The following is a 12,846-nucleotide window of genomic DNA, read 5'->3' as shown; positions in this document are numbered from 1 at the left end:
ACTAGGAGGGATATGAGGACTGTGTGTATGTGTAACTACTAACTAGGAAGGATATGAGGACTGTGTGTATGTGTAACTACTAACTAGGAGGGATATGAGGACTGTGTGTATGTGTAACTACTAACTAGGAGGGATATGAGGACTGTGTGTATGTGTAACTAGGAGGGATATGAGGACTGTGTGTATGTAACTAGGAGGGATATGAGGACTGTATGTATGTGTAACTACTAACTAGGAGGGATATGAGGACTGTGTGTATGTGTAACTACTAACTAGGAGGGATATGATGACTGTGTGTATGTGTAACTACTAACTAGGAGGGCTATGAGGACTGTGTGTATGTAACTAGGAGGGATAGGGGAAGAGACAAATTTCATTGACAATAAAGTAATCTTCTCCAATGAAGAAACCCACTCCCATTGCCAAAAGAAAGTCTAACATGCCTATAAATACTTGTACTATGGAACTACACACTATGGCTGTATTACATGGCCCATAACGGCCCCCAAACAGAATGACCAACTTCAGACCCAAGCCCCTTTGATCCGAGCTCCAGGTACCGACCATGCTGACACCACTGATAGCATAGCGTTAATAGTGGACCGGAAACCTGCCCGTAGGCTATATTATTATCCACATGCCGCCTCCATATGAGCTGACAAGACTTTACGTACCGTGGTCCTTCACTAGGCTCTCCATCTCTTCCTGAACCCCCTGGTGCCAGTCGGTGATGTCCACGTGCAGGGAGTAGTCACAGCAGCACTTGCTGTCAGCCCACTCCCTCCACTGGTTAAAATTTGCAATCAGGCTGATGCCAGGTTCCGGAACCACGTGGTCCACTAGAAGAAGAAGAAGAAGAAGAAGAAGAAGAAGAAGAAGAAGAAGAAGAAGAAGAAGAAGTCTTTATTTGTCATGCAGATTAACACACACAATGCGATGGGCGACCCACAGGAACACATGCACTGAGTCGCTGATGAAATATTCTCTGCACTTCCCATCCCGTCGTCCTTCCCCCCCAGGGGCAGCCAGGAGCAGACAAGGGCTGCAGCGAGCGCCGCGCCTGGAGACCAATCCAAGTGCTCCTGTCCATCTTCATCAGGGAGGCGACAGCGTTAGAGATCTGTTGTGCATGTTTTTCCATTGGGTTTATCTTATCGGGAGGGGAAACCCTTGCGAGCACGGGGAGAACATGCAAACTCCACACAGAAAGGCCCGGGAGATACCCCACCTGGGTAACTGGCAACACGGCAACCTGGTCCCCAAGCGGGAATCGACCCCAGGACCTTCTACAGTAGCTGTGAGGCGACAGTCTTAACCACTACACCACCGTGCCGCCTGAGAAAGAGACAAACAAGCAGGTGGGCACTGGTGCGTATAAACACACAATTGCACATCCACAAGCCCCGCGGCACACATACGTATCCATGTCCCCTACCACTGCACTTTACTGTCTTATTGTTGTCTCACTGTTCTGTCCTGTTTTGCACTTATTTACTTATTTATTTATCATTATTATTATTATTATTATTATTATTATGTTGTTCCTATTTGTGAAAAAAATCAATCATGCACTGAAATGTCAAATCACGTTCCATTTGTACCTGTACAATATGGTGAATAAAGAAATCTGAATCTGAATCTGAATACGTCAACGATATGGTTATCATGGCAACAGCCTTGTCACACTTAACAGGTGAAAATGCCTGCATGTAAATTCTACCTTTTTTAGTTGTTTCACCTTTTCTTTTTTTAATTTTATTTAACCAGGCAGGTAAATTAAGAACAAATGAAAAGATAAAGATAAAGACAAAGATAAAGACAAAGATCAAATAAAATAGAAAAGAGACAGACGATACATACATCACAGAGGTAAGCCTTAGGGGAATAATTCAAACACACATCAAAAACAACCAAATTAAATTACAAGGTATGTACAGTAATACATGAAGCAGAGCAGTCAAATTACAGTTAGAAGGCTGGGTGACAGTTGCAGGTGTGTGTAAACAACTAGATGAATCTCGACTCTCACGGCGATGGAGTCCTTAAAAGTAGAGAGGAGGATACATTTGTAAATGAGTGTAAGCCAATGGATTTCTCGTCGAGAGTGTAACGATGGCCAATTTACAGATGTGTATAAGTCACAGTGATGTGTTGAAAAGGGGGCATTTGTAGCAAACCTAATTGCTGAGTGATACAAAACATTAAGGACCCTCTTGCTTGCATGCATTTAATGCAATTTAAAACTTTTTTCTTTTAACCACTTTTTTATCCTCCTGTTTTTCTGTGTTTTTCTCCCATCCCAATTTAGTCGTTATGCCAATTATAATTTATCGTCTATCTGTGTTATTGTATTGTTATCTATTTCTTGATGCATGGTTATAATACTAATAGTAATACTAATAAGAAACTAGAAGGGCATGCCTACCCCCATGCCAGCAGGTAAAGCCTGCCCATCTGGTTAACATTAGCTACAGTATATGAAAATGTGTTATTAGGCTATATTTCTTTCCTGCCATGGAACAAGACACATGGCTTGAATTCACCGGTACCTCAACTCTGCTGTCTGACAGCTATGCCTGGGCATGCAGACCCTCATCTGCACCTTTGTTTACACTGTTTTTTTTTCTCCTTATATTTCTATATTCAGAGTTAATTATATTGTTTACACTGTCTCATATTATTATATGCAGATCAAATTGTATTGCCTATATTTATGTCCTTTCTATTATTACCCTGCCCTATACCTCCCCTCCCCCATACCACTATGGCACCGGAAGTTCCCCAAGGGGATCAATAAAGGTATATTTGATGTGCATTACTCACTCACCACTGGAATGTGTCAGTTTATGAACTTAATAATGCGGCACATTCAATTCTACTTGTACAGTTGTGAATGGTCAGCACAAGTATTTGTATTTCACTTGTAAAGAACGTTTCTTGGGGATTTTTTCTCTCCTTCTCTGGAGACTGCATTGGGCACTCGGCTCGCGATGTGCGTTCTGCCTACTTTAGATCAGCCGTCTCTCGCTCTGCCTACTTTAGACCAGCCGTCTCCTTCTGCCTACTTTAGACCAGCCGCCTCTCGCTCTGCCTACTTTAGACCAGCCGTCTCTCGCTCTGCCTATTTAGACCAGCCGTCTCGCTCTGCCTACTTTAGATCAGCCGTCTCCTTCTGCCTACTTTAGACCAGCCGTCTCCTTCTGCCTACTTTAGATCAGCCGTTTCTCGCTCTGCCTACTTTAGACCAGCCGTCTCCTTCTGCCTACTTTAGACCAGCCGTCTCTCGCTCTGCCTACTTTAGACCAGCCGTATCGCTCTGCCTACTTTAGACCAGCCGTCTCCTTCTGCCTACTTTAGACCAGCCATCTCGCTCTGCCTACTTTAGACCAGCCGTATCGCTCTGCCTACTTTAGACCAGCCGTCTCGCTCTGCCTACTTTAGACCAGCCGTCTCCTTCTGCCTACTTTAGACCAGCCGTCTCTCGCTCTGCCTACTTTAGACCAGCCGTCTCGCTCTGCCTACTTTAGACCAGCCGTCTCCTTCTGCCTACTTTAGATCAGCCATCTCGCTCTGCCTACTTTAGACCAGCCGTCTCTCGCTATGCCTACTTTAGACCAGCCGTCTCGTGCTGCCTACTTTAGACCAGCCGTCTCGTGCTGCCTACTTTAGACCAGCCGTCTCTCGCTTTGCCTACTTTAGACCAGCCGTCTCTCGCTCTGCCTACTTTAGACCAACCGTCTCTCGCTCTGCCTACTTTAGACCAGCCGTCTCGCTCTGCCTACTTTAGACCAGCCGCCTCGTGCTGCCTACTTTAGACCAGCCGTCTCTCGCTCTGCCTACTTTAGACCAGCCGCCTCGTGCTGCCTACTTTAGACCAGCCGTCTCGTGCTGCCTACTTTAGACCAGCCGTCTCGTGCTGCCTACTTTAGACCAGCCGTCTCGTGCTGCCTACTTTAGACCAGCCGCCTCGTGCTGCCTACTTTAGACCAGCCGTCTCTCGCTCTGCCTACTTTAGACCAGCCGCCTCGTGCTGCCTACTTTAGACCAGCCGTCTCTCGCTCTGCCTACTTTAGACCAGCCGTCTCTCATTCTGCCTACTTTAGACCAGCCGTCTCTCGCTCTGCCTACTTTAGACCAGCCGTCTCGTGCTGCCTACTTTAGACCAGCCGTCTCGTGCTGCCTACTTTAGACCAGCCATCTCGTGCTGCCTACTTTAGACCAGCCGTCTCTCGCTCTGCCTACTTTAGACCAGCCGCCTCTCGCTTTGCCTACTTTAGACCAGCCGTCTCTCGCTCTGCCTACTTTAGACCAACCGTCTCTCGCTCTGCCTACTTTAGACCAGCCGTATCGCTCTTTCTACTTTAGACCAGCCATCTCGTGCTGCCTACTTTAGACCAGCCGTCTCTCGCTCTGCCTACTTTAGACCAGCCGTCTCTCGCTCTGCCTACTTTAGACCAGCCGCCTCATGCTGCCTACTTTAGACCAGCCGTCTCTCGCTCTGCCTACTTTAGACCAGCCGTCTCGTGCTGCCTACTTTAGACCAGCCGTCTCTCGCTCTGCCTACTTTAGACCAGCCGTCTCGTGCTGCCTACTTTAGACCAGCCGTCTCTCGCTCTGCCTACTTTAGACCAGCCGTCTCGTGCTGCCTACTTTAGACCAGCCATCTCGTGCTGCCTACTTTAGACCAGCCGTCTCTCGCTCTGCCTACTTTAGAGCAGCCGTCTCGCTCTGCCTACTTTAGACCAGCCGTCTCGTGCTGCCTACTTTAGACCAGCCGTCTCTCGCTCTGCCTACTTTAGACCAGCCGTCTCGTGCTGCCTACTTTAGACCAGCCGTCTCGTGCTCCCTACTTTAGACCAGCCATCTCGTGCTGCCTACTTTAGACCAGCCGTCTCGTGCTTCCTACTTTAGACCAGCCGTCTCTCGCTCTGCCTACTTTAGAGCAGCCGTCTCGCTCTGCCTACTTTAGACCAGCCGTCTCGTGCTGCCTACTTTAGACCAGCCGTCTCTCGCTCTGCCTACTTTAGACCAGCCGTCTCGTGCTGCCTACTTTAGACCAGCCGTCTCGTGCTCCCTACTTTAGACCAGCCATCTCGTGCTGCCTACTTTAGACCAGCCGTCTCGTGCTTCCTACTTTAGACCAGCCGTCTCGTGCTGCCTACTTTAGACCAGCCATCTCGCTCTGCCTACTTTAGACCAGCCGCCTCGTGCTGCCTACTTTAGACCAGCCGTCTCGTGCTGCCTACTTTAGACCAGCCGCCTCGTGCTGCCTACTTTAGACCAGCCGTCTCGCTCTCCCTACTTTAGACCAGCCATCTCTCGCTCTGCCTACTTTAGACCAGCCGTATTGCTCTGCCTACTTTAGACCAGCCGTCTCTCGCTCTGCCTACTTTAGACCAACCGTCTCGCTCTGCCTACTTTAGACCAGCCGTCTCTCGCTCTGCCTACTTTAGACCAGCCGCCTCATGCTGCCTACTTTAGACCAGCCGTCTCGTGCTGCCTACTTTAGACCAGCCGTCTCTCGCTCTGCCTACTTTAGACCAGCCGTCTCGCTCTGCCTACTTTAGACCAGCCGTCTCGTGCTGCCTACTTTAGACCAGCCGTCTCGCTCTGCCTACTTTAGACCAGCCGTCTCTCGCTCTGCCTACTTTAGACCAGCCGTCTCTCGCTCTGCCTACTTTAGACCAGCCGCCTCGTGCTGCCTACTTTAGACCAGCCGTCTCTCGCTCTGCCTACTTTAGACCAGCCGTCTCTCATTCTGCCTACTTTAGACCAGCCGTCTCGTGCTGCCTACTTTAGACCAGCCGTCTCTCGCTCTGCCTACTTTAGACCAGCCGTCTCTCGCTCTGCCTACTTTAGACCAGCCGCCTCGTGCTGCCTACTTTAGACCAGCCGTCTCTCGCTCTGCCTACTTTAGACCAGCCGTCTCTCATTCTGCCTACTTTAGACCAGCCGTCTCGCTCTGCCTACTTTAGACCAGCCGTCTCGTGCTGCCTACTTTAGACCAGCCGTCTCGTGCTGCCTACTTTAGACCAGCCATCTCGTGCTGCCTACTTTAGACCAGCCGTCTCGTGCTGCCTACTTTAGACCAGCCGTCTCGTGCTGCCTACTTTAGACCAGCCGTCTCTCGCTCTGCCTACTTTAGACCAGCCGTCTCCTTCTGCCTACTTTAGACCAGCCGTCTCTCGCTCTGCCTACTTTAGACCAGCCGCCTCGTGCTGCCTACTTTAGACCAGCCGTCTCTCGCTCTGCCTACTTTAGACTAGCCGTCTCGTGCTGCCTACTTTAGACCAGCCGTCTCGTTCTGCCTACTTTAGACCAGCCGTCTCGTGCTGCCTACTTTAGACCAGCCGTCTCTTGCTCTGCCTACTTTAGAGCAGCCGTCTCGTGCTGCCTACATTAGACCAGCCGTCTCGCTCTGCCTACTTTAGACCAGCCGTCTCTCGCTCTGCCTACTTTAGACCAGCCGTCTCTCGCTCTGCCTACTTTAGACCAGCCGTCTCCTTCTGCCTACTTTAGACCAGCCATCTCGCTCTGCCTACTTTAGACCAGCCGTCTCGCTCTGCCTACTTTAGACCAGCCGTCTCGCTCTGCCTACTTTAGACCAGCCGTCTCTCGCTCTGCCTACTTTAGACCAGCCGTCTCTCGCTCTGCCTACTTTAGACCAGCCGTCTCGCTCTGCCTACTTTAGACCAGCCGTCTCGTGCTGCCTACTTTAGACCAGCCATCTCGCTCTGCCTACTTTAGACCAGCCGTCTCGCTCTGCCTACTTTAGACCAGCCGTCTCGCTCTGCCTACTTTAGACCAGCCATCTCGCTCTGCCTACTTTAGACCAGCCGCCTCGTTCTGCCTACTTTAGACCAGCCGTCTCGTTCTGCCTACTTTAGACCAGCCGCCTCGTTCTGCCTACTTTAGACCAGCCGTCTCGTTCTGCCTACTTTAGACCAGCCGTCTCGTTCTGCCTACTTTAGACCAGCCGTCTCGTTCTGCCTACTTTAGACCAGCCGTCTCTCGCTCTGCCTACTTTAGACCAGCCATCTCGCTCTGCCTACTTTAGACCAGCCGTCTCTCGCTCTGCCTACTTTAGACCAGCCGTCTCGCTCTGACTACTTTAGACCAGCCGTCTCGTGCTGCCTACTTTAGATCAGCCGTCTCTCGCTCTGCCTACTTTAGACCAGCCGTCTCGCTCTGCCTACTTTAGACCAGCCGTCTCGTGCTGCCTACTTTAGATCAGCCGTCTCTCGCTCTGCCTACTTTAGACCAGCCGTCTCTCGCTCTGCCTACTTTAGACCAGCCGTCTCGCTCTGCCTACTTTAGACCAGCCGTCTCGTGCTGCCTACTTTAGACCAGCCGTCTCTCGCTCTGCCTACTTTAGACCAGCCGTCTCGTGCTGCCTACTTTAGACCAGCCGTCTCTCGCTCTGCCTACTTTAGACCAGCCGTCTCGTGCTGCCTACTTTAGACCAGCCGTCTCTCGCTCTGCCTACTTTAGACCAGCCGTCTCATGCTGCCTACTTTAGACCAGCCGTCTCGTGCTGCCTACTTTAGACCAGCCGTCTCTCGCTCTGCCTACTTTAGAGCAGCCATCTCGTGCTGCCTACTTTAGACCAGCCGTCTCGTGCTGCCTACTTTAGACCAGCCGTCTCTCGCTCTGCCTACTTTAGACCAGCCGTCTCGTGCTGCCTACTTTAGACCAGCCGTCTCGTGCTCCCTACTTTAGACCAGCCATCTCGTGCTGCCTACTTTAGACCAGCCGTCTCGTGCTTCCTACTTTAGACCACCCATCTCGCTCTGCCTACTTTAGACCAGCCGTCTCGTGCTGCCTACTTTAGACCAGCCGTCTCGTGCTGCCTACTTTAGACCAGCCATCTCGCTCTGCCTACTTTAGACCAGCCGCCTCGTGCTGCCTACTTTAGACCAGCCGTCTCGTGCTGCCTACTTTAGACCAGCCGCCTCGTGCTGCCTACTTTAGACCAGCCGTCTCGCTCTCCCTACTTTAGACCAGCCGTCTCTCGCTCTGCCTACTTTAGACCAGCCGTATCGCTCTGCCTACTTTAGACCAGCCGTCTCTCGCTCTGCCTACTTTAGACCAGCCGTCTCGCTCTGCCTACTTTAGACCAGCCGTCTCTCGCTCTGCCTACTTTAGACCAGCCGCCTCATGCTGCCTACTTTAGACCAGCCGTCTCTCGCTCTGCCTACTTTAGACCAGCCGTCTCGCTCTGCCTACTTTAGACCAGCCGTCTCGTGCTGCCTACTTTAGACCAGCCGTCTCGCTCTGCCTACTTTAGACCAGCCGTCTCTCGCTCTGCCTACTTTAGACCAGCCGTCTCTCGCTCTGCCTACTTTAGACCAGCCGCCTCGTGCTGCCTACTTTAGACCAGCCGTCTCTCGCTCTTTCTACTTTAGACCAGCCGTCTCTCATTCTGCCTACTTTAGACCAGCCGTCTCTCGCTCTGCCTACTTTAGACCAGCCGTCTCGTGCTGCCTACTTTAGACCAGCCGTCTCATGCTGCCTACTTTAGACCAGCCGTCTCTCGCTCTGCCTACTTTAGACCAGCCATCTCGTGCTGCCTACTTTAGACCAGCCGTCTCTCGCTCTGCCTACTTTAGACCAGCCGTCTCCTTCTGCCTACTTTAGACCAGCCGTCTCTCGCTCTGCCTACTTTAGACCAGCCGTCTCGTGCTGCCTACTTTAGACCAGCCGTATCGCTCTGCCTACTTTAGACCAGCCGTCTCGTGCTGCCTACTTTAGACCAGCCGTCTCGTGCTGCCTACTTTAGACCAGCCGTCTCGTGCTGCCTACTTTAGACCAGCCGCCTCGTGCTGCCTACTTTAGACCAGCCGTCTCTCGCTCTGCCTACTTTAGACCAGCCGTCTCTCATTCTGCCTACTTTAGACCAGCCGTCTCGCTCTGCCTACTTTAGACCAGCCGTCTCGTGCTGCCTACTTTAGACCGGCCGTCTCGTGCTGCCTACTTTAGACCAGCCATCTCGTGCTGCCTACTTTAGACCAGCCGTCTCTCGCTCTGCCTACTTTAGACCAGCCGTCTCCTTCTGCCTACTTTAGACCAGCCGTCTCTCGCTCTGCCTACTTTAGACCAGCCGCCTCGTGCTGCCTACTTTAGACCAGCCGTCTCTTGCTCTGCCTACTTTAGACCAGCCGTCTCCTTCTGCCTACTTTAGACCAGCCGTCTCTCGCTCTGCCTACTTTAGACCAGCCGTCTCGTGCTGCCTACTTTAGACCAGCCGTCTCGTGCTGCCTACTTTAGACCAGCCATCTCGTGCTGCCTACTTTAGACCAGCCGTCTCTCGCTCTGCCTACTTTAGACCAGCCGTCTCTCGCTCTGCCTACTTTAGACCAGCCGTATCTCGCTCTGCCTACTTTAGACCAGCCGCCTCGTGCTGCCTACTTTAGACCAGCCGTCTCTCGCTCTGCCTACTTTAGACCAGCCGTCTCTCATTCTGCCTACTTTAGACCAGCCGTCTCGCTCTGCCTACTTTAGACCAGCCGTCTCGTGCTGCCTACTTTAGACCAGCCGTCTCGTGCTGCCTACTTTAGACCAGCCATCTCGTGCTGCCTACTTTAGACCAGCCGTCTCTCGCTCTGCCTACTTTAGACCAGCCGTCTCCTTCTGCCTACTTTAGACCAGCCGTCTCTCATTCTGCCTACTTTAGACCAGCCGTCTCTCGCTCTGCCTACTTTAGACCAGCCGTCTCGTGCTGCCTACTTTAGACCAGCCGTCTCGTGCTGCCTACTTTAGACCAGCCGTCTCGTGCTGCCTACTTTAGACCAGCCATCTCGTGCTGCCTACTTTAGACCAGCCGTCTCTCGCTCTGCCTACTTTAGACCAGCCGTCTCCTTCTGCCTACTTTAGACCAGCCGTCTCCTTCTGCCTACTTATACCAGCCGTCTCTCGCTCTGCCTACTTTAGACCAGCCGTCTCGTGCTGCCTACTTTAGACCAGCCGTATCGCTCTGCCTACTTTAGACCAGCCGTCTCGTGCTGCCTACTTTAGACCAGCCGTCTCGTGCTGCCTACTTTAGACCAGCCGTCTCGTGCTGCCTACTTTAGACCAGCCGCCTCGTGCTGCCTACTTTAGACCAGCCGTCTCTCGCTCTGCCTACTTTAGACCAGCCGTCTCTCATTCTGCCTACTTTAGACCAGCCGTCTCGCTCTGCCTACTTTAGACCAGCCGTCTCGTGCTGCCTACTTTAGACCAGCCGTCTCGTGCTGCCTACTTTAGACCAGCCATCTCGTGCTGCCTACTTTAGACCAGCCGTCTCTCGCTCTGCCTACTTTAGACCAGCCGTCTCCTTCTGCCTACTTTAGACCAGCCGTCTCTCGCTCTGCCTACTTTAGACCAGCCGCCTCGTGCTGCCTACTTTAGACCAGCCGTCTCTTGCTCTGCCTACTTTAGACCAGCCGTCTCCTTCTGCCTACTTTAGACCAGCCGTCTCTCGCTCTGCCTACTTTAGACCAGCCGTCTCGTGCTGCCTACTTTAGACCAGCCGTCTCGTGCTGCCTACTTTAGACCAGCCATCTCGTGCTGCCTACTTTAGACCAGCCGTCTCTCGCTCTGCCTACTTTAGACCAGCCGTCTCTCGCTCTGCCTACTTTAGACCAGCCGTCTCTCGCTCTGCCTACTTTAGACCAGCCGCCTCGTGCTGCCTACTTTAGACCAGCCGTCTCTCGCTCTGCCTACTTTAGACCAGCCGTCTCTCATTCTGCCTACTTTAGACCAGCCGTCTCGCTCTGCCTACTTTAGACCAGCCGTCTCGTGCTGCCTACTTTAGACCAGCCGTCTCGTGCTGCCTACTTTAGACCAGCCATCTCGTGCTGCCTACTTTAGACCAGCCGTCTCTCGCTCTGCCTACTTTAGACCAGCCGTCTCCTTCTGCCTACTTTAGACCAGCCGTCTCTCGCTCTGCCTACTTTAGACCAGCCGCCTCGTGCTGCCTACTTTAGACCAGCCGTCTCTTGCTCTGCCTACTTTAGACCAGCCGTCTCCTTCTGCCTACTTTAGACCAGCCGTCTCTCGCTCTGCCTACTTTAGACCAGCCGTCTCGTGCTGCCTACTTTAGACCAGCCGTCTCGTGCTGCCTACTTTAGACCAGCCATCTCGTGCTGCCTACTTTAGACCAGCCGTCTCGTGCTGCCTACTTTAGACCAGCCGTCTCGTGCTGCCTACTTTAGACCAGCAGTCTCGTGCTGCCTACTTTAGACCAGCCGCCTCGTGCTGCCTACTTTAGACCAGCCGTCTCTCGCTCTGCCTACTTTAGACCAGCCGCCTCGTGCTGCCTACTTTAGACCAGCCGTCTCTCGCTCTGCCTACTTTAGACCAGCCGTCTCGTGCTGCCTACTTTAGACCAGCCGTCTCTCGCTCTGCCTACTTTAGAGCAGCCGTCTCGTGCTGCCTACTTTAGACCAGCCGTCTCTCGCTCTGTCTACTTTAGACCAGCCGTCTCGCTCTGCCTACTTTAGATCAGCCGTCTCGTGCTGCCTACTTTAGACCAGCTGGCTCGTGCTGCCTACTTTAGAGCAGCCGTCTCGTGCTGCCTACTTTAGACCAGCCGTATCGCTCTGCCTACTTTAGACCAGCCGTCTCGTGCTGCCTACTTTAGACCAGCCGTCTCGCTCTGCCTACTTTAGACCAGCCGCCTCGTGCTGCCTACTTTAGACCAGCCATCTCGCTCTGCCTACTTTAGACCAGCCATCTCGTGATGCCTACTTTAGACCAGCCGTCTCGTGCTGCCTACTTTAGACCAGCCGTCTCGTGCTGCCTACTTTAGACCAGCCATCTCGCTCTGCCTACTTTAGACCAGCCGTCTCATGCTGCCTACTTTAGACCAGCCATCTCGCTCTGCCTACTTTAGACCAGCCGTCTCATGCTGCCTACTTTAGAGCAGCCATCTCGTGCTGCCTACTTTAGAGCAGCCATCTCGTGCTGCCTACTTTAGAGCAGCCGTCTCTCGCTCTGCCTACTTTAGACCAGCCGCCTCGTGCTGCCTACTTTAGACCAGCCGTCTCTCGCTCTGCCTACTTTAGACCAGCCGTCTCGTGCTGCCTACTTTAGACCAGCCGTCTCTCGCTCTGCCTACTTTAGAGCAGCCGTCTCGTGCTGCCTACTTTAGACCAGCCGTCTCTCGCTCTGTCTACTTTAGACCAGCCGTCTCGCTCTGCCTACTTTAGATCAGCCGTCTCGTGCTGCCTACTTTAGACCAGCTGGCTCGTGCTGCCTACTTTAGAGCAGCCGTCTCGTGCTGCCTACTTTAGACCAGCCGTATCGCTCTGCCTACTTTAGACCAGCCGTCTCGTGCTGCCTACTTTAGACCAGCTGTCTCGCTCTGCCTACTTTAGACCAGCTGCCTCGTGCTGCCTACTTTAGACCAGCCATCTCGCTCTGCCTACTTTAGACCAGCCATCTCGTGATGCCTACTTTAGACCAGCCGTCTCGTGCTGCCTACTTTAGACCAGCCGTCTCGTGCTGCCTACTTTAGACCAGCCATCTCGCTCTGCCTACTTTAGACCAGCCGTCTCATGCTGCCTACTTTAGACCAGCCATCTCGCTCTGCCTACTTTAGACCAGCCGTCTCATGCTGCCTACTTTAGAGCAGCCATCTCGTGCTGCCTACTTTAGAGCAGCCATCTCGTGCTGCCTACTTTAGAGCAGCCGTCTCTCGCTCTGCCTACTTTAGAGCAGCCGTCTCGTGCTGCCTACTTTAGACCAGCCGTCTCGTGCTTTCTACTTTAGACCAGCCATCTCGCTCTGCCTACTTTAGACCAGCCGTCTCGTGCTGCCTACTTTAGACCAGCCGTCTCTCGCTCTGCCTACTTTAGAGCAGCCATC

The 12,846-nt window shown here is 52.7% G+C and overlaps 1 protein-coding gene across 1 annotated transcript in view; it reads right to left on the bottom strand.

Annotated features, from left to right (window-relative positions):
- The window catches only part of LOC311235210 (dihydropyrimidinase-related protein 2-like), a gene marked incomplete at both ends in the record, with an annotated part of 39,946 nt that overhangs the window by 14,297 nt on the left and 12,803 nt on the right, over positions 1-12,846 (bottom strand). The window contains one exon of the mRNA XM_084322610.1: positions 675-839. Coding sequence (XP_084178736.1) covers positions 675-839 — 165 coding nt within the window. The remainder of the gene's footprint in view (positions 1-674; positions 840-12,846) is intronic.

The sequence above is a fragment of the Notolepis coatsorum genome, assembly GCF_963971535.1.
Source record: "Notolepis coatsorum genome assembly, chromosome: 10".
Lineage (NCBI taxonomy): Eukaryota > Metazoa > Chordata > Actinopteri > Aulopiformes > Paralepididae > Notolepis > Notolepis coatsorum.
The sequence above is the reverse complement of the archived record's forward strand: the minus strand, read 5'-3'. Positions and strand labels throughout refer to the sequence as shown.